Genomic DNA, 25259 nt, shown 5'->3' with positions numbered 1-25259 from the left:
TGTGCGAGCCGAGAGAAATTAAAAGAAATTAAACGGGAGTCCACACAATAAAACCCTGAAAGATTTCTCTCCAGATGCATCCCTCTTCTCCTCGATTCTCCTTTTCACTCCCTCATTACTCGCCCCCCTCCCACCCATCCTCAACTCATTAATGATGTTTAATTAGCGCATATCCGATTTCATCTCATCTCCAAATATTCCACCGCGGCCCGATCGTGCCTGCGCCGGCCGAGGTGCTGTTACTAAAAAACGCCAGAAGGGCCGTGCAAACAGTTTGTGCATGAAGCCGCCATTACAAATAATCAGCAAAATAATAATAAAAAAAGATAATCATTTTCATCACCGTGTTCTGCACATTTGCTCTCTCGTTTCTCCTTCGCTAATTTCACACAAATATACACGAGGTACAAAAAAATAAAAAACTGTTTCCCAGTGATGTGACTGGTCTGCTGGAAAGAGGCCGTTACTCTGATCAAAACCGAATAAACACCTTGCCGGCATTTGCAATCTCACCCACCCTCCTCCTCCTCGATCCATTTGACTCCTCTGTCTCCCACTTATCAGTCCTCCCTCCTTTCTGTCTGCTCCCTCCATCCGTCCATCTCCCTCCGTCTGCCGGATCATTTCACTCCATTATCTCGCTCTCCCTTCCACCTTCCAAGTCTTTATCTCTGTCTTGTTTTCTCCCTTCAACCTTTTCAACCGCTTCCTCCTCTCATTATCTCCACCTTCATGACATCACAGGCATTTTTATTTCCCTCTCCTCTCCGACTCGTACCTTTCTCTTGCGGGTGGTGAGGACCTGGAAGGGCTGGATCTGCTTCTTCTCACGGTCCCAGGCCACCGCCTCCGTGTCCAGGACGCAGGACACCACCGAGTCCTTCTTCATCTAAACAGAAAAAATTAAAAAAACGATGAGAAGAAAGTCTCGTTGAAGTAAAAAAATTTTAAAAAAGGCATCATGAATAGAAGCAATCAAAGCGAAGGCATGTTCGGGCTGTTTCAGGACCTCATGCTGCCCTCAATTTGTTGCCAAATGCTTTTGCAAGTCAACACATTAACATCACTTCTACTCAACCACAGACAGAGCTGTTCATAACACGCTCCCTCCTTTTAGCTGGCGCCACAACCCGAATACTTTTTCTTTCTTTTTATCTTTTCTGAAATTAAGTAATAAGGGGCTTTTGGAAGCTGATAGTCAACTTCCCCTCTGCTGGAAACCAACTGATAGGATTTAAGATGAGGATCAACCGTGTAGCTCACGGGCAGATTATATTGACCGTTCGTCGAGATTAAACAGAGTCTCTGCTAATTATCTGAGCCACCAGCTCGTATGTGCGCGAGGCTTAATCTCTTATTCCCCGGTCGATTGTTGAGCCAGTCTTTAAAACGTTTTACATTTACGACCTGTAGCCGGGTCGGGTGGTCGTGCGAGTTCGTGCGGCGCCAAATGTGGGAGAATTTCTTACGTCTGGAAACTGTGAAAAATTATCCCCAGTTTTGCTCTGGGGGCAAATTTTATTTCAAACGTTCGTGGTCATAAAAGGAACGGCACTGGTGTATTTAATATCAGTTCAGCTGAGCTACGTCCAGGGTTTGTGAGCTTCCTCAGCTACGTGATGCTACACGGGTGCTTCCTACGTTTTGACGTTTGAAGTCGTAGTTTCAGATGATGCAACCGTGGCAGGTAAAAGGTGGTTTAGTTTAGACTTCTGCGTTAAGTTGACACAGAAGAACCTCCCCAGAAATGTAAATACCCACTGTGGTTGACACAGTCTGCAAGTTCTGTGATTGGTCCGTTTGGTAGCAGCGGGTTTTTACGCTTCAGTATTTTTGGCTGCTTTTACGTCTCCGCAATTTTTGAATTGAGTGTTTTGGATCAATAAAGATGGAACACATCAAGGAAAGGTTAAATGAGGAGGTTTCGGGGACACAATCATTTGTTGGACCCGTCTTCAACACAATTTGGGCAAAGTTTCACTTTGTAGAAAGTGAAACATGAAGCAGAAACAAAAATTGACTAGCAAACAAAGACGCAGCACCGACTAGAGTTTAGGCGACATACGCATCGTATAATATACAGCATAAAGTATAGATATAGTATAATATATGTAGTATAGTAGTAAAAGGCTCATTACTGTGTCTTGGTCAATTTATTGATCAAATTTTATTGATATCGACGTCGTTATCGATTCCTTTATCAATCCTCCTGTTCATTTTTGGTTCATGGTTTCACGTAAACAACAGACATTTTATTGAGTTCCTAAACACGAGATAAGAGTTTGTGTAGTAGGTTCCCGGAGATTGTTGAACACTCTCTGTATTTAGCGCCGTGTCTATTCGACAAATGCATGAAGGTTAATGACATCGATGAATTTAACCAGTTGGAACCAGCTGAAAGAGCCTGAAGTCCGACGTTGAGCTTCCACACAACTTTTTTTTTTTTGGATCCTGGTGCTGTTGCAAACGGCCCTTTGGTGCGTATGAAGGAATTCAAAAAACAACAACAACAACTGTGAATGTTTGCACAACATCGGGTGAACACGAGGTGAAGTCAAGCAAGAGAAATCAGAGACAATCAGAGCAAAGAGCACGAGCCACATGTTTGGAAACAAACTAATACATCAGACACAACCTCCTTAAAGGTCATTAGGTTAAGTAATGCATTAATTACCTATTAATGTATCGGCATTAATATTAATGCGTTCATATGAATTCACGATTAAAAGTATTAGGGGCCCTGTGGAAGCTGCGGGGAAATTAGTTTTGCCCTCATTAATATGCAAAATAATGCAGCAAGGTGCTGCAAAATCTAATCAGACCATCTCCTCCGTGCAGGCGACCGGCGTTGGCGGGAAAGTTTCACCAGCGCAGCCGTCGGTTATTGTGTAAACGAAACGCGTCGACGCACACACGGGGACGCGCTGCCATGACAACGTGACGTCGGGACGCTGATTTTCTTTAATCGATGTCCTGCGATATTAAATGATCGGTGATTGATTCCTGAGACAAAGGCTCCATTTAAACGACTGATGAGGGCGAGCAGACGAATGAAAATATCTCAAATCGCGAGTCATTGCACAAACAAAAGAAAAATGCTGCGTCCTCCTCACATGACGCAAATGAGGGGTAAACTTTTTTTTTTTTTTTTACCCCGCAACAGCGTTCGCCGTCCCCAACCTCCCCCACAGGAAACTACTTATTCAGCGGTAATGGTGAGAAAGAAAGAGAGGTGAGAGACAGCGAAGCAAGAAACAAGAGGAGAAACACAGGTACAGATCGAGTGACAGGAAGCAAAAAAAAAAAAAAAAAAGTGAAGGAAAATGTTTTAATGCTGCGTGGGGGGAAAAAGAAAGAGTGAGAAAGACAAACGGTGAGATGTGAATCAGGAGGAACTGACAGAAATAACACACACAAAAAAAGAGCAAATATGTAGAGGAGACGGGTGTAAAAGACGGAGACATGGACCAAAAAGGTGAAACTGGAGACAGGTTGTATCAAAGCTTTTTTAAAAAAAAAAAAAAAAGATGAAGAGGAAGGACGAATAAGACAAAAAAAAAAAGAGCCAAGTATCATCAAGAAGTAATGAAGGAGGAAGAAGGGGAATGATGAGACAAGAGGACAGAGAGAGTGACAAGGTTAGTGTAGGAGACAGAGAGACATGTGGCTTTTAAAGTTAAGCTTTAAAGGAAAAAAAACGAATGAAGAATGAAAGTCAGTGTGAGAGAAAAGCTCTCACTCCGGCAGGTTACAGGGGTGAGACCGACTGAGGTGAGATATGAGCAGCAGCTCAAGTCGTGCCGGCACCGAGCCACCGGGCACAGAGCCGAGGTGAAAGAAGACTTCTTCTTCTTCTTCTTCTTCCCGTTAGAGACGTGCGAGTTCACGCGACGCCGCTCCGAGCGTCTCTCGGCTAATGTCTCTGGAGAAGCCGACAAAGCTAACAAACTTTTAAAAAAACAGATGCGTTTCCTACAGCGGCTCCAGGAGAAAACCTCTCGCTTCACCTCAGGAGTGAGCTTCACGTTTCCCTGCGTTTATAAAAACCACACAGTTGATATTCTAACGTGTCAAAGAGGCATTAGTGATAATTAGTGATATTAAATATGGCTGCGCCCCGTTTAGCTTGGCAGCAGGAAAACTCGATATGAAAAAAAAAAAACACCGGCCGCATTTACATCGACGGCAATACTCCACTAATAATCTGAATAATAGTCCACTCAGAATAAAAATGTCTCGTGTAATTAGCTCACATCAGAAAAGATTAGTCTGATCGGGGGGTAAAGAGTGAGAACTGTAAACCTTCATTATATGTGGTAGGAAAATATCGGGACTAATTACTATGTAAATACTCAATCAATTCATGGGAAAACACCAAGTCACGTGACGAGTTTCTGAGAAAAAACAAGAACACGGCGGCAGAAAAACGGCACAAAGCTACATACAACATACTGTTAGATCCCAAACAGGCCGGAACAACAACAGCAATAAACCCAAATTGTTCCGTTTGCGTTGGTTAGAACCACAGCGACCAAGGTTCACGGTTCAAATTAGGGGCGATAATATCATACCACGATTTTTTAAAAATAAAATCACGATTTTATCACAATCTTAAATTGAAAAATGAAAAAACAGACAAGTTAGTCCAAAGAACCTTTCTTAACAGATTTTATTTGAAATAGTATTCGCAATGCTTCCTCTTCAAGTGATTGAACAGGTTCGTCGTGTTGCCCCCTGACGTGCAAACCTGTTTCGTGCAAACTTTTCACAAAACATTTGCGCTTCATCAGCTGAGGAAAATCCAAACCTATTCCATATAATGGAAGTGGATTATGTTTTAGTGGCTTTCAGCCTTTGTTTCTCCATGCGGCTACCGCTACACACATAAACAAGGAGGCGGGTAAGAAAGCGCGTAACTGCCCGTAATTCGCTGTGATTGGTCGGTCAGGTTGACGACCTAATCCAACGTCTGGTGCGTCGGTGCATCAGCATAGAACTGCAATTTATAGAATGTGCCCTCGACGATCCCACGATCTCTGCAGTTTGACAGATCGTCTTCACGTTGTAATCGTTCACAATTTAATATCGTCACATCGTCCACCCCCTACGTTCAAATGTGCATGTTCTCCCTGTGTGGGTCCTCTCTTCCTAAAATTGTGTAGGTCTCCCTTGTGCCCTTATGGGCTTTGGGTCCTATGGGTTGAGAGGAGGGGGCTTCCTACGTCCCATAAGATACTTGATCAGTTTGGGATGGAGTGAATGTGGAGGCCACATCCCTCCACATGAATGAATCCAGATCCAAAAGCAGAACAATGAACTGTCACAAGATGGTCAGTGGTCATGATGTTACGGCTGATAGGCGTACATCTCATCAGGTAATTCTTTACAGTTAAGTCTGCATCCCTGTAATCATGGCGCCTGTCGGAGTCTAAAGACGTCGGCCGTTAAAAGGTCTATTAGAGGAGCGAGAGCAGGAATGTGAGGGAGGAGACGGACGTCAACAGGTCGCGGCACCAACAGGAAGCTTTTAGCGTGAAAAATGAAACACGCAGCTTCGACTGTAAACGGCCTCATGCAGCTCTTACAGCGCGGTCAGCAAGAATAAAATAAATAAAATGCGACTGCACTCATTGAAAACAACACAGAGTTCAGCACATGTTGGGCCGATGAGTTTAACACGAGACACGAGTGATTAGCTTGAGCAGAACGTCCCCGGTGCTTCTGTCTGCAGCCGAGTCCGGGAGGTTTATCCTCTGATGTGAGCGGGGAAACGTCGCGTTCGCAGGTTGGTACAATTAAATCGTGCCGAGGAGAAGACGGCCCGAGTGAGTGCAGCACCGTGTCGGCAATTTGTCGCCGCGTTTGACCTGCGACTGTAACCTTCAAATTTTTTTTCCCTCCTCGGGGCAAGTCTGAGATTTAATTAATGACAACCTTGACGCCGCAAACCTTCCAGGACGAGTAAATACCACTCAGGATCGGATGCTTCCGTCGATTAATATATTGATCGGTCAATTATTCCTTTAACTTACAGCTAAATAACCTCTTGCACTCATCCTTCAACCTGAAACATTTTCTCGTAACGTGGTGAAAATCGCTACGTGAAGAAGCCAGTTTAACTTTTATCTAATGAGACGATTCATCATAAAAAGTTCAGATTTATGCGCTGCACGCGGACTTAATTAGGAAAGATGTTCCTTACTGTATTCGGTCATTAATTAGCAAAGACTGCGTCGAGGATGACTTAACTTCAAACCACTCGTGCTGATTGTAATTGGTATTTTGGGGGCGAAGAGGTTCTTACACCCGTTTAGGACGTTTAATGGAAATCACTGGGGTTTACGTGCGTCCGGCTACTTTACCAGTCGCATTCACTGTGATCGAGTCGATGTTTTGAGGTCGTAAAGCGGATGCGTATCATTTTTGCATCAGCCGTCGCTGTCCGGCGTAATTGGAGAAGAAAGCAAACACTGGAATGGAATAAAAACGTCATCTATTTTTTACCAGATGTTGCAGAACATGAACATGAACACCTTTCTAATTATACACCAAGCTAAGTTGTTTTAAACACAGCTTAGAGGCTTCACTGCTGATCATGTGACATTTGCCAAGTTTCCATTACGCCTAGAAACGTGTAAAAACCTACCTATAACAATACAAAACTTTAATGGAAACGCCTTCATTTCAAACAACCTCTCAAATAAAAAAAAAATAAGTATCGCAAAAGCAACGGAAACACTTTTTTCGCATTTCCCGTTGGTCACATGAACTGGTCACATGACCCCAAGTTGACGCAGGGGGTCATGTGACCAGTTCATCTTCCTCGCGTGACGAGAATCATGGGATATAGCGAAACCAGACTTTACAGGAGTCACAGCTCATTTGTAAAACACCTTTCAAAGCGCAATTGTGCTTAATCAAAATTTCAAATATATCGCTTTTATTTTGCGAAAAACTGTAATGGAAACGCAGCTACATAGTGACGCCTCAGGCGGCCATTATCGATTGTGCTCATCGATGTGATTCTTTACCAATTCCTCCAGTGAGTTTTTGGTTTAGAAACAGTCGTCGTTCATGGTTTCATGTGAACAACAGAAATTTATTGAGTTTCTAAACAAGAGATAAACAAATAGGATATTGGTCACTGGGTCCTCATTAGCTCTGCTCTGCCGATACTTAGCGATAGCTGCACTTGTTGACTTGTTGAGATTATCGCGTCTCTCTCTGTATTTAACGTTGTGCGTCTTCGACAAATGCTTCATCGTGTTGGCGTTGTTGCCACTGCATAAGTTGCTTCGACGTAATGCGTAAAGGAAATTGATAAGTGCAAAGGTTAATGATTAATGATGTCGATGAATTGAATATCCATCCCTACTCCTGATGGTGCGGAGTTGCTGCCTGTTTTTATACAGGCTATACATATCTCTCCTCTCTTCATTGTTGCAAAGCATTACTTTCTACTGTGTTTTTATTAGTGATGTCATCAGAGACTAGTCGGCGTCCACTTTAAAAAAAAAAACCTTACTAGCTGCCAACCAAGATTCAGTTTATTGTGATCATCCAAATACTAGAGACGCTGTGTCATTGTTTTAGCAGGTGGATCTTTTCCGTTGAGGTGCTCATGCGTTGCGGCCGTTTTCAAGTCTCCAACACAGTTCGGGTCATTTTGCATCACAATTAGAGCCTTCGACAGCTTTGATCCAACCAACGTCGTCCACACAACGACGCTGTGGTCGTTTCTGCTTTTGCGTCCCCTGTTTAAAGAATTCACACGCTACAGAGAACAGGTTTAGGTTCTTGTTTTTTTTTCCTGTCATTTTCCAGCTGTGCCTGAAGCGTGAGGCTGGAAAACAGAGCGGCGCGTCAAAACACTCCACACAAAATGGCTCATTTACGCTCAGTCAATGTCATCCGTTAACGCTGACGCGTTATAGCAGCCGTAGAAGCGTTTGATCTGACGGACGCATTATTACGCAGAACAGGACGCCGCTGATGCAAATTTACTCAAAATGTTGACATTTTTTTCCTGCTTTGAGAAACAAGCAGCTCATCTTACAATCAGGACTGGACAAACATGCTGGTTTCCTCTAAAAAAAAAAGCTCCCGTTACACATTTAGTCTGAACAATAATTAAAAATTTAACCCGCTAGTAATATTCCCTGACTCTCACTCAACATAACGATAAACAAACCGGACGGGATTTTTTATTTTTAAATGTTATTGATGTGTCAGTGAACTCGGGGTGCGCACTCAACAAAGTCCCGAACAAAACGAATGAAACGACAGAGCAAACTAATGTAGATTTATCTGGTCCTTCACCGCGGCTCCTTACTACAGCAGAAAAACACACTCAGCGCGCAGCGAGGCAGCGAGCGCGCTCAGATAACCTCAGGCCGACTGCCAGCGCTTTTCAGGTAGCGCTGATCTTTCCCTCGCTCGCCGCGCATAGCAGAACCCCGCTAATTCGCCAACCCCGACGGTGGCCATGCAGGCGAAAGGCTGCGATTGACGTCATATAAACGGGCGGAGGAGGAGGACGAAGGGGATTCAGCGTGACGGCAGGGAAGGGGCAGGAAAAAGGAAATAAACGAGGAGGCGGACGAAGGGACACTGTGGAAACAAGGAAGAAGTGGTGCAGTTGAAAACGATCCGCTGCTGAGAAATAAGAAAGGCTCCCATTTGAATCCGCTGCTAAACCCCTCCCTCCATCTCCCTCCCCCCCTCCCTCCCTCCCTCCCTCTCCCAGGGGCTGAGCTGCAGCGCTCGCTGTTGAAGCGAGTTTTTACCTTGGGAATGCGTGAGATGATATCTGGGTATTTGCTGGTGTTGTCTTCCTGGTTGCGGCTGAATATTCGAACTTCGCCGTTCTCCAGAATGTGAATCTGTTGGGGGGGGGGGAAAGGGGGAAATGACACAAATCACACAGCTATATAAATACGACAAAACGAAAACGGTGCGATTTAAAATGTACGACTGAATCTGACCCACGTGTGGGTGTGAAGCGTAGGGACGAGAACAGCAGGATAAAGCTACACACTTTTGTTGTTACCTGGTCTGAATTTGTGACCATATTTAGGCGTTTGTCCGTCTATAAGAGAATGAGTATTTCTCTGTGTGTATATATGTTCTTAGAAAGAAAATAAAAGCTTTCACAGTCACTGCAGGGTTTTTCTTCACAGTGTGGGGGCGACAGACAAGCAGCCAAGGCTACAGCTACCAATTATTTTCCAGATTCATTGATTAATCGTCGGGTCAGCAGAAGGTCAAAGCCACCAAGTAAACAACCTAAAGTTGTGTCTACACAAAAAAAAAAAAAAAGAAGCATTCACGTCTGACTGAACAGATACACCCCCTCATTTTAATCAATACTACTGTCTACAGAGGCATTTTACACGTATACAGTCTGTGTGGTTTTTTTTTTAGGCGCACAACTACAGTGACTGTGCGTTTTTTCCCCGCGAGCGCTTTTTCCAAACTAACATGACCTCGTTACGTGTCTCGACTCATCTCGAGCGCGGCTGAGAACCCGATGTGGAGTTTAATTATTAATTAAGGCGCGGAAAAACTGAGCATCGCACATGTAACGAGCTGCTGCTGGAAAAACATTTTAGGAAAATCACTTAGGGGGAAATAGTTCCTATATTGACCATCAGCTTATCAATAAGTCAGTAACAGCTGCATGGAGGCGGCAACAAGTCAGATTCAGGTTCATCTCTCGCTGTGACATTTGAGGACTCGTGTGCATGTTGCCGCCTGGTTGTCTACTCAAAATACGTGGGGAGTATTTGTGGCTGAGGTTCCAGATTTGCATTTGTTCGCATCCACCGATGAGACACAACACTCAATTGTTCCTCATCAGAGAATGGACATGGGCCTTCTGAGGGCGTCCTGACTGTTGTTGATACTTGATCAGTTTGGGATCTAGTGAATTTGGAGGCCAGGTCAACACCTTGCGCTGTTCTTCATGTTTTTTAGTTGTTCCTGAAGCCTCTTTGTGTCAGGCTGCATCCTGCTGGGGAGGGCTGCTATGGGGTGGGGGTGTCTGGTCTGGTCTGGTCTGGTCTGGTCTGGTCTACATGGGTCTTACATACTGTATCCAAGGTCCAAAAGTTTCCCGGCAGAACACTTAATTGTCACAAGATGATCAAAGTAAACGTGCTTCCCCTGTCATTGGTTTTAATGTTGTGGCTGATCGGTTTACAAACAAAGCTGTTGTGACCCACCAGAGACTGGACATGGGCCATTGAAAAGACCCATTTAAAACTTGAAGTTTTGCCAGATGAAGCTGTTAAACAAACGATGTGTGGAGAGTAACGAGGAAAGATGTTAGTATATATACGCACGCGTCTCGTATGATTTACCTTCAGCGACTTGCGCTGATTGTAATTGGGACTTCATCTGTACCGTGGTGTAATAGAGGGTCGTCATTCACACCCTAAACAGCTGCGGCCCCGTATTATTCACAACCCAGTTGAAGCGGTTTGTCATTAACAGCTGTTTGTCTTTGTAAATGTTTGACCGTAGACAACCACCCTGTGTTTAAAGGAATGAATGGGAGCTGTGACGTCGCCCGTGTGTCGACTCCGGACTAGAAAGTTGTCTAAAGAGTCTGTGTGCGTGAGTCTAAAGGAGACGCTGAAAGAGGTGCTATTTGCCAGGAAGAGTTACAAGCTGTTGTGCAGAGCTGGCCTCTCCTCAATTGGTCTTCAGTTTTATTCAACTGTGACATTTGAATGTTGAAAAAAAAAGCCTTGTGTGCGACGTTGAACTTTGTTCAGTCACTTTCTCTCTCTTGTGCACTGGTTTATTAAAACTAAGGAGACACTACAAAATGTTTATTTATCATTATTATTATTTACCAGATTTTACCCACAAGTCACAGTTGGGCAAAGTCTGCACCAGTCTGAGGACAGTCTGCATGGGTAGATGGCGCAAAAATCTGTTAGCGTGTCAGAAGGTGAAGACGCTTTAAAGTCGAATCTGGGTAGTGCAGCCTGATCACCGACCCAACCACATACACATGCTGCCTTCAGCCAATTAAAAAGAGAGAGGCCGGGACACAGGAAAAAGCACCAGAAGATGTTGGGAAGTAAGAGGAATACGAAGACAGGTAGTCATGAATGCAGTCTTAAGGCCACATGTGAACAAGGCTTTGCCACAATGTTAGAAACTCACTGAGGCAGATCTCTAAACTCACAGAAGAGTGAGAGAGGTTATTGACTGAGGAGGCTGCTGCCACAATTGCTGCTATTGAAGCTGTGAAGAATGTCCACAAAGAGGAACTGGAGAAGAACCAGCGCTCCAAACTGAGTGGACAGAGTTTGATGTTTTCAGTTGGCTTTAGTTGGTTTGGTTTGATGATCAGATCAGTCCCAGCAGAGGACGACCGATGTGTCGGCCGGTTGATATAAATCGGGCTATTTTTCACATGTGCAGCGTTGTGCTGCTGGAGACAAGGCAGCAACCTCCAGGTCTGAGCAACGAAGACCATGCGGAAGTGCAAAAAATTGCAGTTCATCGAGTGGCCACATGAGGCTGGTTCCAAAAGGGAGCAAATCCCCATAGACCCCCACGTTAAAATCCTAAATAATTAAGGGTGTTCCTGCTTTGAGTGACAGTCTGAGCCAACAGGTAGTGGATAGTTGGGTGGGCGGGTCCCAACACGATCTCCCGTGTCCATATTTGGAGTATCCGAGTGTAGGCGGAGTAAAGCTCGTCCAACATGGCAACCACGGGATACACCCACTACTGGCTTCATTTTCAAGACTCAGAATCCAATGGGTGACGTCACGTTGGGTTTGTCCTTAGCATATACAGACGCTGTGGACCCGTGCAGCCCATACATTGCCCCTCCCCCACTATAGATGCTTGTGCTCTGCCTCTTTTATTTATCTTTGTATGTATAAGAGTGTCAAATATTCTTTGAGTTCAATAAATGTTTATGTTTTTGGTTAAACTGAGACTAACATTTGTTATAATTGTGTAATTTTTTATCCTGTAAATGATATCGGCTCAGAAACATCGGCAGCACGTAGTATCGGCCCTAAAAAAATCCATATCGGTCGATCTCTACACCCCAGTCTTTCAGGTGTCATGCAAAAGGTTAACACATATTCCTAATCTTTTCAGAAACCTGTAAATACTGCAAAGGTTGTCTGGTAAACAGAGTAATCCCTCTCACTAGTGCGGCTCTGACACGATTCAACACTGCAAATCAACCGACATGAGGTAATGGTGCAAACTTCACAACATACTGACTCTATACCTGAATAACATATGTTACTTTGCTCCATTTTTTTTTTTTTTTTTTAAATCTACAGTTTCTCATTTCAGAAAATCAACTGACACAGAAAACATCACAAAGCAGATATAAATACACACCCTACAGTTTTGATTCATCATCTGCCACACACACACACACACACACACAGATATCCTCACACATACACACATGCACAGAGTTAAAGCGAGCAGTGAATCGTGAGTCCCTCTGCTGGTCGTCTGCGGTACCGTCCACTGCAGTGAGGACATAAAGAGAGACACAGCAGACGAGGACGTCATAGGGTTTTGCTTGCTCTGCCTTCTCCATCCCCGACTCTGTTCCTGCTCATTTCTCTTCTTCACAATTCAACTCAGTTCAAAGACACTTTATTGGCATGACTGTCCTAAATTAACAATACAGCTGGAGGCTGCAGGCGTCACACATTACAGTCTCTCTCAAAATTTCCTCCCCACCACCACCACCACCACCACCACCACCCTCCTGCTGCCGTCTCCTGTTGTGTCTCTAGCGCGTTTTCCCTTCACCTCTCTCCACCCCCCTCTGCCTTCTCTCCGGCCCTCAGTGGCAGAAGTAGCTTGCTCTGCCCACAGGCTCAGGGTAAAAGCAGCACTACTGTTTATCTTAAAAGAGTAGGCACAGGCACAAATGCACACACACAAACACACACACATAACACAAACACACAGTGAGAGAGAAGCACAGCAGAACACACTCAGAGCAGAACACAGCCGAAAGGTATATGCATGCAAAATTCAGCGAGGCACATGTTCGGTGCCAGATGTGAGGAAAAACAAACAGTTTGCGTCATGTTACTTCGGCGTCCACACACACACACACACATGCATTAACACACAAACACACACACCTGTGCGCGCTCCCCGTCGTATTTGTACTCGCAGGTGAACGCGGCCTCGTCGAACCTCTTCATCACCTCGCCGACGCCCTTGGTGGGGTGAGCCAACATGGGTCTCAGCGGTACACCTGGAAGAAGACAAAGGAGGACGAGGGAGGTAAACAACTAAAAGACAGCGGGACACCAACAAGGAAACTTTACTAAATAAACGCCCTTGTTTTCTTTTTTGTTTTGTTTTTTCATGGCGAGAAAGTAACTGAGAGCTGGTGGAGAAGAAGTTTTTGGGGAGGGGAGGAGCTAACAGACCTCCAGGACACAAGCAAGCAGCTGTGAAATCAGCTTCATTGACTCATTCCCACATGACACATCAGAATCGCACCCACAACTGTTTCTGTGACAAAAAAAATTAATTAGTTTGTATTCTTATTTGGCCCCAATATTAATTCTCTGACTTATATTGCCCCGGGGCTGCACTGCTAAGTTAAACTTAGAAAAGAGCAAATAAAAAAAACAGCAAAGGATAATGAAATATACCAAACAAATTTCTTCTAATTGAGCAAAGCTATATGTATATATATGTACACTATAGGTCGAAAGTTTGGAAGCAAGATGAAATTGGTACATAAAAGATCATAGTTTCATTGGTATATTTTGCATCAAAACAAACACGATTATTATGTAAAGAGTAACTTATCAGAAGACATTTTTACTATAATTTTCAGGTACTTGAGTTTTTCTTGCCAAGTAACCTCCTCTGGCTTAATAACCGGGAGCTGACGTCACTCTGTGCAGTTATTCACAATGCAGCCATATTGGAAGGAAAGCACACTTCTCTAACTCGGTCGACCACCTGCAAACCTGAGGCTGTCGTGCCCCAGGACACCAGAATAGTCAGGGTCAAGCAAAGTGGAAAACGTGTTATAGGACTCCCACTAAAATAAGAAAACGTAGTGGTGAGTTCCCTCAAGAAACAGACTTCTCTTGTGTAGCCATCACTTTCTATCAGGGACAGAATCCAGCGTAATGTCTTGTTTATTTAGCACATTTTTAACACAATGTTCGACAGGTTTCTTCTCATACAGGCAAGTCAGGCTAATGTTTATATGGATTACAAAGAGATGTTACTCATTCAGCACTAAACTACTCACAATGAGAAAGAAATTCAGGATTAAAGAGTTACTTGTTATTGTGATAATGTTACGATGTATAATGTCCCTGGCAGCAGAGCAAGCAAGCGAGTGGCTGAGGAGGAAACATCTTAGCTGGGGAGCATGCTAATCCCTCGGTTGAAAGTTAGCCTACACTAGTTAGTTGGTTTCTTCTTGTCGGTTACAAGTTGGTGGCTGACTTGTTAGCCTGCTGGTTGTTTTTTTCAGTTGGACTGGGTTTCTAAATGTGCTTTGGCTCGTGTTTTGCAGAGGGGGAGAAGTGTTGGTTGACATGTAGTCGCATATCCCATCACTTCTTACCTACTGCTGGTGACTAGGCTAGTTAGTTGGTGTCTTCTTGTTGGTTGCTCGCTGTTAGCTGACTGCTAGCCGGCTGGTCGTTTTTTCAGATGGACTGGGCTTCTAAATGTGCTTTGCATCTCATCCTGTGTAATAATGACTGCGTGCGGACAAACTCCAAAACTGGATTTACATCATGAGCTCTTGTATACTTATAAGTGACTGTGGAGTCGGACAAAGGAACGTTAATGAGGTAGTTCTTTAAATCCTACAGGTCAGAAACATTTTCACCGCCAGCTGTTTTAATGCTCAAAGAAAAAGCCCACCTGGGGCATGCTAAGAGTCTGTGATATGTAATCAGTTGAGTTTTGCCTTGTACTGCTCATTTTTTACATGGTTAAAGTCTGACGAAGTTTTTCCTGCCAATAAGAAAGTATTTTCTTTTGCTGACATTTATTCATCCATGTTCTGGTGACATCAATGCACAAGTGAACTGATGCTGTTTTTCAAGAAAGGCACTGTGAACAGAAACTTGAAGTTACTTCCAAACTTTTGGCCTGTGTACGCAAACGTTTCTGTCCAAATTGTTTGGGATTATCCAGTGAATAAGTGTTGTTCCCTTGCCAAGAAAAAAAAAAAAAAAAAGGCTCCTAGATTCGTCTAACTGACCCAACAATTGCCAATTTAGCTTCCCAATTTAGTAGCGTTCAGACGTGTTAATTTCCCCACCTGGGTGCCAGGGTTCCTTATCACAAATAGGCTGACAACAGAATAATTGGGAGCTAATCCTTAGTTTAGTGCTATCTTTTATCTTTCTGTGATAAATGACTCAACTAAAATAACTGACTCGCCTCCACCGAACGGATCAATAAACACACACACAGTTTTTTTTTTGGATCCTGCTTCTCAATTGGCCGCTTACCTGGAGTGAGCTTGCAGTGATTGGGTAGCTGGTCTATGCCCTCTTTTAGGAGAACGGGGACGAGGACGTCGTAATTGGGCATCTCGCTGGAGCGGGGGGGGGAAGAAACAAGGAATCAATACCTTCCAAAAAAGAAAATGAGCGGAACGAGTGTGAGGAAGAATGAGGGACAAGGCTTAAGGTGGGGGTGGGGGGGGGGCGAGCGACGGTGGTGGTGGGGCTGAGGAGAGGCTGCAAAGTGAAACGAGGGGGTTTGTTTAGGCTTCGGTTACCAGTAAGTCTGTTTGAGAATGAGAGTCTTCTCTTCGATCCAGGCCCGCCTGCTCTCAGCGCTCATCCCCTTCCCTGCATCAATCACAGTGGGAGGGAAACCTATAAGGTGGGGGGTAAAAAAAAATAAATAAATAATGCATCAAACAGGTCCGTGTAAGTGTTTGAACATTCATATGCCAAAAAAAAAAAAAAGGAAGCCCCGCAAAGGGCAGGAAATACACAAGACCTTAAAGCAGAGCACGAGTTCATTAGAATGAATAATTAGTTCAGCACGCTCCCACTGTGTATGAAATGGGTACAATAAGGTCTAAGAAGTCCAAATCTGTTATTTTCTTTCCCAGTGTAACATTAAAAATGACCAAATAATGAAACACTAAGATGAATTATTCACTGTAAATGATCCACTTCAGCCCTAGAAAGAATTTGCTCTTAGCTGACCTGCCTGATTAAATAATGGTTAAATAAATAAATAAAAACACATTTCCAGACCAGACCAAACGATCAATGCAAATTTCCCCCACCGAGCCTCTGGTCTAATTGACTCTTATTTAAGCACACCTCGAGTCGCGGCTAAGTAAAGCATATTAATAAGTCAGGAGTGAATTCATTTAAAGTTGGAGGGAGAGAGCGGCTCGTTGCTGAAAGCGGGCGGTGAGATATCGGCTGTCGAAAGTTAAAGAGATGACGGATTCGGCAGCGGCGGCGGCGAGAAGAAAAAACGTCACAGGACTCCCTTGCTTTCACCTTCAACGATGTGAGCTCCAGTTATGACTGTTTTAATGATTGCAGAGAATATTTTAGCGTTGATTTAACAAGTGATCTATAAATAAAACGTATGACTGGCTCTCACACCTCGCCTCCATCTCCTTTGATTTCCACGTTCAAGTTGAGATTTAATTGCAACCCAGCGCAGAAGCAACACATTCAGTAGACAATTAGGAAAAAAAAAAAAAGAAAAATAGTGAAAACTTTTAAGCTTAATAGGGTGAAATGCACCACAGCTCTTGAGTAATTTGAAGAACTGGGTATCAAAGAAAGATCTTTTTAAAATGATGGCAGGTTCAGGGGAACTCAAGAGGATTCATTGTTAACAGTGATTGTAAAATACATCCACTTCCTTTCTCATCCTCAAACACTGTCCCTTCTCCCTCTCATCATTTCTTCAGCAGCGATTCGAGATCCTGATATCTCCTTGATGCCCTTGAACGCACCACTAACCCGACCATAAACAAGCTATTCATCCAGCAACAAAAGGTGTTTCAGGGGTCATAATGTTGTGGCTGATTGGCCCCCATGGTTTATAGTCAGTGCATTTACATGCACAGCTTAATGGAGCTATGCTTGAAATTCAACTTTCTGTCCCAGTTTACATACATCAGAGAAAATTGAATAAATGACGGGAACATGTGCTCCTCCTCCACACTAGGTGGCGATATGTGTCTTGTCAGCGGGTTAACACCATGCTAACGCAGCCCCCTTTTGTGTTTGACCTATTACGTCAAATAATAAATAACTGGACTCGTTCATGTGTCAGCCCAGTATCTCAAACAACAACCAGATGAATAATAGTTCATCTTTTTTAATCTCGTACGTAATGTTTGTGCTACTTATGGTGCAGATAAGATGGCGCTTTCTTGGACGTTTTTGTTCTGGGGTCATAAGCTAACGCAGAGGTTGTGAAGCATGCGCACACACACGTTGTCTAGTTAAAGTCCGCTTACGTGTATACGTGCCGGAGAAAACTGTGTTTTCCAAACACATTATTTAGGCGTCTTAATCGGAAGGTTTTAGTCGGAGTAACGTGTTTACATGCACTTAAGTTGTCCAGTTAAAGTCGGATTAAGGCAATAATTAGTTTTTTTCACATGCATGTAAACATACTGAGTATAACCACATTATAAAGGGTTATTTTAATGGACCAATATGAACAGTGTAAGTGATTCCAGCAAATAAACACTAGTTTCATGTGCATATGAACATCTGAAGTTATTTTTGTAAAACTGCGAACACATCTTTTTTAAAACTACCTTGTCCAGGCGGGGTCAGACAGACAGCTTGACCCAGCGCAGAGAGGACGCTCTGCTCAGCGAGGCCGATCCTCAGTTTCCCAGCCAGAGACCTGCCCATTAAAAGAACAAGATCCAGAGCACTTAGTGTCGATGCCCGCATGCACCTGCTACCCAGGACAAAAGCTACACACTTAACCATTGGCATTTGTAAAGTCACTGGAATATCTGTGTGTCTGTGTGTGTGTGTGTGTGTGTGTGTGTGTGTGTGTGTGTGTATAAAGGTGCAGATGTCCGTGCATGCCTGTGGTCAACAAGCAGTGCGTCCATGTGTGTGTGTGCATGAGAGAGAGAGAGTCTTATTTTACCTGACTATGTAGCGGGCCTCTGAAAAGCGGCATGCCACAAAGAGGCCTTTGATGATGTCGATTTTCTTATTCATGGCCTGAGGCGGGCGGGCGGAAATTGAGATTCACAGAAGAGGGAGAGGAGACAGAATGCAAAAAGACTGAGGTCACGAGCGAGTACAAACTCCATGTTCAATCCAGAACGTAAAAAAAAAAAAGAGAGAGACCAAGCAGCAACAGGGAAACAAGGAAAAGAAAACTAATTGCACAAGAGATGTCATCCTGCTAACAACTAATTCAAACGGGAGAAAATTAACATTTTTTCCCTCTGTAGCGCACAAATAAACTAATAATTTCTCGCTCAATACACAATCACATTAAAATGTCCTTCCCTTTCTCCGCTCTTTCTGACCGAGAGGCAAATAGAGGGAAAAACAATACTTTCCCGAGACTGCTCTGCTTTCATGAAAATGTTATTCTGTGGCTCACCGAGTTCCCACTCATGCTGGCAATTTCCTTCAATTTCCTGAATACGCCCCCTGCTGTCAGACTGGCCGGCTGGAACATCATGCGCTGGTTGCTACGGGAACTCTCCGCCACGAGGCCCAAGTCGCCTTTCTCCTGAGCCTCCGCTTTAATTTTGTCCAATTGTCGCCCTGGAAACAAGAGCGAAACGTAAATACCAGGAGCCTCCGCCGCCTGATGAGCCGAGATGGGCGGCATTAGGAGTGTGGCAAGGGTTTTGTTTATTTATATTTTATTTATTTTCTAACTTTACCAGTTGCTTGAGCAACAGCTTTCATCAAAACCGTCTCTCCGACGCCAAGCTCCATCCCCAGGTAGGCAGGACCCAGCTGGTTCAAGCACAGGTACACGCAGCACAGCAGGTCATCTAGGAAACAAAACTAATTTTATTAGTCAGAGTTCATGCAGACGAACGCACAAAAAGAAACAGAATAGACGCACTCTCAAACCGCCACAAGAGAAACACAGAAACTCCAATCAGGCATAACATTATGACCACCTTCCTGACATTGTGTAGGTCTCCCTTGTGCCTCTAAAACAGCTGGGACTCATCAGAGTGTTGTGTATCGATGCGCTGATTAAAAAGAAGTGATCACAGCTGACAAGTCTACTCTTGCATTTAAAAGGGCTCAAAGAACCTTTGCTGAATCTGAGGGAACCTCTGGTGCCAATTGTAGAATCGTATCAACAAATTAAATGAACCTCGACCCCTTGCGTCAGATATTTCACAGCTGACAGCTGGTGTGGACTGTTTAAACAAATGTGAAGGAAGGAAACATCACATCAGGTTATGCACTGACGTCACTGGATGCATTTAGCAAACAGGTCCGCGCGCCCTGGCAGTCATGACGGCGCAGGATATTTGATTATACAGAGCTATTATTATCAGTGGTAACGTTGTTACAGAGAGTTAGTACGTGACCTTTTAGCCTTTCAACAATGAATGTGTTGTTGGTGGGGATCCACAGATACTGGATCAGTTTGGGATCTAGTGAATTTAGAGGCCAGGTCAACACCTGGTGCTGTTTTCCCATGTTTTTTTGAGTTGTTCCTATTATGTGTGTGTGTCAGGCTGCATCCTGCTATGGGGTGGGTGGGGGTGTCAGGTCTGGTCTAGGTGGATGCTACATGTCTGAGTAACATCCACATGAATGAATGCCAGGTCCAAAAGTTTCCCAGTGGGAACAATGTATTGTCACAAGATGGTTGATGTTACTTTTCAGTGGTCATAATGTTGTGGCTGATCTCTGTGGATCATCCCACAGAGGCCTGGTGCTGTTCTGAGATGTTCTTTAAGTGTTTTTATGTGTGTGTGTCTGTGTCAGGCTGCTGCCATTAAGGAGTGTCATTTTTAAGGGGTGGGGGGGCCTGAATTATCACAAGACGCTCAATATTATTTAATTGTCCTGTCAGTGGTTTTAATGTTATGGCTGATCAGTGCACTTAAAATACCAGAGACAAATCTTCCAACAAAAGGCCAAATGTGATTGTCCGGACTAAAACGTTGCTCTTGAACACACCAGCGTCAAGCTGGTACATAACATCTGCAAATACGTAAAAGTAATTAACCCTCCACACCAGCAGGTGGCGGTAATTTGTACTCGTCATTCAAAATAGGAAACAGGAAGAGCTGCAAACTCTCACCCAGATCCGGCCTCTCCTGAATCAGGCTGATCAGCCGAGCTGCAGTTTATAAAACGTTTCCCAGCGCTCACAAGACGTTTCAACGTCATTTAATTCTCATGTCGGCGGTCATGATGTTTTGGCTCATAAAGTGTAAACGTGGGCACACACAGAGAAAGACACACATCCGTGCATATAATAACGCACCCAGGCAGATAAACAAACACGCAGAAGAAGAAATCAGAGCGAAACATCTTCCCACACAGACGCCAGCACACATCAAAGCGCCGACACTTTTATGTGCAGCGCGGCTTCATCATCAGCTCCTCGATGGAGCGGCCGGCGGCATCAGAGATAAAACAGCATTTACCTGGAGAGAGCAGCAGCACGGAGCGAAACAGGTTCGACAGCGTCTCGATGTTCCTCAGCCTGGGAAGACGACAAACGGATTGCTTTTTGAGACGAGCTGAACCAATTCTCAGGCCGTCCTGTAAAATTCTGGGAGGTGGCGAAATGAGATTTGTCTGGTGGGTTTTTTTTTTTTTTAATGGGAAACGGGATCCGGGGCGCGGCGGACGAGCGGTTCATTTGTGAAACGCTATACATCAATTTCAGATAATGGCAGGCCATTGTCGGGACCATTTGTCATTCAATATCCTTAAAAGATAAAAAAAAAAAAAAAAAAAAAGAGAAAGAAAGACAGGAAGAAAGAAAAAAAAAGAGAAAGTGCGTGAAGATGTTTTTCAATTTGTCGGAGAGAGACTTTGTTCTCGTGTTGCAAAGATTAAAAGATGAAACTTGAGGTATGCAAAATGGAAAAAAAATCCTAGAAAGGTGAAGAAATATTTGTAAAATTTCATCTTATTCCTTTTCCCAAATAGAAAATAATCAAATTTTCTCACTTTCCCTGCTTGTACACTTTATTTTTTTATATTTAAGTGCAGACGTCTCCAGCACGTAGCCTGGTACGAGTGTCTTTTTTTGTCAAAATGCTTTAGTGGGAGTGCTGCATCCTCTGAAACAATTGTGATCTCTTTCTCCCACATGGTGTTTACCTCAATCTGGGATTTAAAAAATAAAAAAATAAAAAAATAAATAAAAGCAACAAAAAAAAAAACAAACCAAACAAACCCTCTTCCTCCATATGGAGCGCTTACCTTCCCGAGTCCTCTTCAATCTTCTCAAACGTGCGAGCGACCGCCAAGTACGGGACTCTGGAGGAAGAGACGGACAGAGACGAGCATGTAGTTAAAGCCGGCGACAGATTTATTTATTTATTTTATATATTTATGGTGTGATGCTGACTCGGCTGTTTCGCCGTTAACTGGCAATTAGTGCGAGAGTGGAACGGGCTTTGATTCGAGGTTATCAGGACGAGGACAAAGGTCAGAGCTGCCACGTCGGGGACGAGGGTCTTTGCAGTAAATGTGAAGAAATAATGATCTATTATTATTATTATTATTATGCTGCGTATTGTGGGAGGATAAACAAGGAAGAAACGAAGGGGAATCTGAGGCTGGAGCTTTCTGGGCCGTGGGAGTTTATTTTAAATATTGTGAACAACTCGGACTTAAATCAATATTTGCTTCTTCTTCTTCTTCTTTTTTTTTTTTTTTTTAATCTCAGATGGGCTTTGTTTGCAACATGAAAAATATACAGCACTAAGCTACTCAAGATTAAAAAAAAAAAAAACACTGTGCAGGTGAAGTGGAAAAAAAACATCTATCAGCTGGTTAAAAATACAACTTTCCGCTGAGGAAACCTTTGGTCCTGTTGTTCACGTGGGTGTTGCGTTATCACGTATCGCCCACACAACCACTGCTGCACCTCATACCACAACTACAGCAGCACAACAAATTATGTGTCAGGTCCTCGGGACTAAAAAAAATAACCCGTGTGTCAAACCCAGCCTCCAAACTCAAACTGATGGGAATATCTGCGGGATGCACTGGAAGAAGCCCGATCAAAAAAAACAAAACAAAAACAAACCCAGACAGTCTTTGTCCATTTCCCAATGAGCCCCATTGACTGTTTATACTATGAACAAACCCATAATGATGTCACCCATTGATTCTGAACCTCGAAAGTGAAGCCCGAAGTGGGCGGAGCCTGCAGTTGCCATGTTGGATAAGCTAAGCTCCGCCCACATTTGGATACTTCAAATATAGACGTAGTGGTCATGTTAGGGGCTAAAGGAGCCTGAATGTTAAGACCCGCCCACTCAACTCTCCGCTACCTGTTAGCTCAGGCTACCACCTGTCACTCAAAGTGGGAACGCCCTTAATTTTACTCTTTTTAATTAACATGGGGGTCTATGGGGATTTGCTCCCTTTTGGAGCCTCAAGTGGCCACTTGAAGAACTGCAGCTTTTTTGCATTTCCACATGTTTTCATCATTCAGACCTGGAGGTTTCCACCTGGGGAGCCCCTAAAAAAAAAAAGACGTCCTACTCCTCGGATCAAACCAGAGAACTCTATAACGCTGCGTCACACCAGAACTGAACAAAATTTGATCCGATAAACCGTTGTTGTTCCCGATCTCACTGTATTTACTGCTGCATTTATCCACGTTTCTCCCACTCAGGCGCCGATTGCAAAGCCTTTATAACAGACAGCAGCATCCGTTCGACGACACAGCTGCTTTGACAGGGGCATTGTTACAGAGCGAGCCAAACCAACAAGCGCACGAGTATAAACGTCCCCCTGTCCTCTAAGTGAGCCTTTATAGTTGTCATCGCCAAAATGTGCCAAAACGTTGTGGTTTGCCTCTGCTGACGGTTTTAACGTCTGGGACGTGACCTCGTCTTCCCCTGCACCGACTCACATCATGAAATAAAAAAAAAGAAATGAATAGGTGGAAGGTATGTGAGACGATACGTTACTTAAAGCGAAACAAAACAATGACAAAGTATTATTTGTTGGCCTGAAAGAAAAAAAGAAATATTCTTTACAGTTCCTTGATGTACAAATCTGTGTGGTTCACAAAAGAATCTGTATCTCCACTTCAAATCTTGCCCGTTTAGTGGGTAGATTAGTTTTGTCGTTTTTTGACAGCGAGAAGTCAAAGCAAATATCAGCGGAAAACATCATGAAAGAGAAAGAAAAAACGAAAACAGACACTTTGAGTGGAGCATTGATCCCTAATAGGAATCATGAGCTTTGTAATGAAAACTGATCATCAATCATTTATTAAATGAGAACCTCGTTGAAAAACGTAAACAGAACAAAGATTTATGCGCCTACTTTATGTTCGTGATGAGAAAAACTTCCTGGGTGAAAGAAAAATGATGCCACAGATGGTTAGAAGTTTATATTCTCTTTTAGATGAGATGGATTTAAATGTTGAGATTTACTTAATGAATCATTTTCTAGGGACCTTCTAATATTTATACATTTGACACCCAGTTTGAATCATTTTTACCTCATATACCTCCTACCTCATTTCCTTTATAATTCAATGTTTCATAATGTGATTCGGTGCAAAGACAGAAGAGGACAGGAGCAGAAAAACAGACATTTTGACCCAAATATTCAGACGTCTCTGCAGAACGCGTCAGCCACCAACACCCTCCAGTCATTACAATCAATGTGGGACTCTTTTGGCATTTGACGGGCGACGTGAGAGGTGCTCGACTTCACTTACTTCTGGCCTTGCTTCCAGCAGGCGTGGTCCACGGGGTGGTAGCTCGGCCTGGATGGATTGTAGTCGGCTTGTTCTGATTCACTGAGGTAAAAAAAACAAAAAACAAAAACAAACAGGAGAGAAAAACAAGTAACTTCTTGTTTGTTCTAGTTGCTTCTCAGACTTCTTTATGAACGCAAACTTATGCATACAATTACACCGATCAGGCATAACATTATCACCACCTTCTGAGGGTGTCTGGCAACAGGATGTTGTTAGTGGGGGGGGGTCTTTTGGTCCTATGAGTTGAGGGGAGGGGCCTATGTGGATCATCCCACAGATACTTGATCAGTTTGGGATCTAGTGAACTCAGGTGTCCCTTAAAAGTTTTTGTGGTTGCATCCTGCTGGGGATGGGTGCTGCCATCAAGGGTGTCATTGTTATGGGGGGGTGGGGGTGTCTGGTCTGGTCTAGGTGGGGGCTACACGTCTAAGTAACAGCTACATGAATGAGTGTCAGGTCCAAAAGTTTCACTGAATTGGTCAACGTTATTTACTTCTACTGTCAAAATGGTCATAATGTTGTGGCTGATCAGTGTGTGAGAATGAGATACTATGAAATGTACTAAATTTAACTTTCACAGGTCGTTAAACTACTGCAAAATGAATATGAAAAGAAAAAAAACACATAAAATAGTTGATGGTGAAAGTGTAATATTATATATTCGGATTCTTCAAAATAAAATATCAGTGGCTGAATTCATCGCAGGATAAATGAACATCAGTCCTGAACTTTCTTTCACACATTGTTCCCTCATTGTTGCACACGGGGCAGCGATAAAAAAATAAACAGTTAGCGGGATAAAAAATGCATTTCCTCCGCGTCGAGGGCTAAAAATAGTCTGTGGCTGGAATAGTTAACGTGACCTCAAAATGACAAAGTAGCAATAGACTGGTGCTGCTGCTGCTGCTGCTGGTTTATTTACAAGTAATAAAAGCAGCGCGTTATGTAAGGAAGGCTGAGATAACAATGAGGGGAACTAATACGGGAAAAAAAAAACGTAGCTGAGGCGACAATAATATAAAAATCTATGTATCATCCATGTATCATTCTGATTATGTTAGGATACAAATATGTGTATAATATATGTGGCAAAAACATGTTTCCAACTCAGCATCTGAAGGCTTGAGATTTAATAGAAATATTATGAAAGTATATATGAAAGTTTCCTTCTTATTTTTATTATTATTTTATATTAGAGTCAAACTTGTCCAAGCAGCTTCTTCAGTTGTAAATGAGTGGAAAGAGTTTTTTTTTTAATTATAAGTCTCCACATAACGAGTAAATAAATATGGATG

At 43.4% G+C, this 25259-nt stretch overlaps 1 protein-coding gene across 1 annotated transcript in view; it reads right to left on the bottom strand.

The window, feature by feature from the left end:
• Positions 1-25259, bottom strand: part of lig1 (ligase I, DNA, ATP-dependent) — a 71263-nt gene that overhangs the window by 31710 nt on the left and 14294 nt on the right. The window contains exons 8-19 of the mRNA XM_047588723.1: positions 23923-24003; positions 21438-21494; positions 20651-20709; positions 18911-19024; positions 18622-18788; positions 18154-18230; positions 17807-17898; positions 15779-15878; positions 15507-15592; positions 13149-13264; positions 8787-8882; positions 779-889 (exon numbers count right to left, since the gene is read on the bottom strand). Coding sequence (XP_047444679.1) covers positions 779-889; positions 8787-8882; positions 13149-13264; positions 15507-15592; positions 15779-15878; positions 17807-17898; positions 18154-18230; positions 18622-18788; positions 18911-19024; positions 20651-20709; positions 21438-21494; positions 23923-24003 — 1156 coding nt within the window. The remainder of the gene's footprint in view (positions 1-778; positions 890-8786; positions 8883-13148; positions 13265-15506; positions 15593-15778; positions 15879-17806; positions 17899-18153; positions 18231-18621; positions 18789-18910; positions 19025-20650; positions 20710-21437; positions 21495-23922; positions 24004-25259) is intronic.

This window comes from Mugil cephalus, chromosome 7 (assembly GCF_022458985.1).
Source record: "Mugil cephalus isolate CIBA_MC_2020 chromosome 7, CIBA_Mcephalus_1.1, whole genome shotgun sequence".
NCBI lineage: Eukaryota > Metazoa > Chordata > Actinopteri > Mugiliformes > Mugilidae > Mugil > Mugil cephalus.
This window is presented reverse-complemented; position numbering and strand designations above follow the sequence as displayed.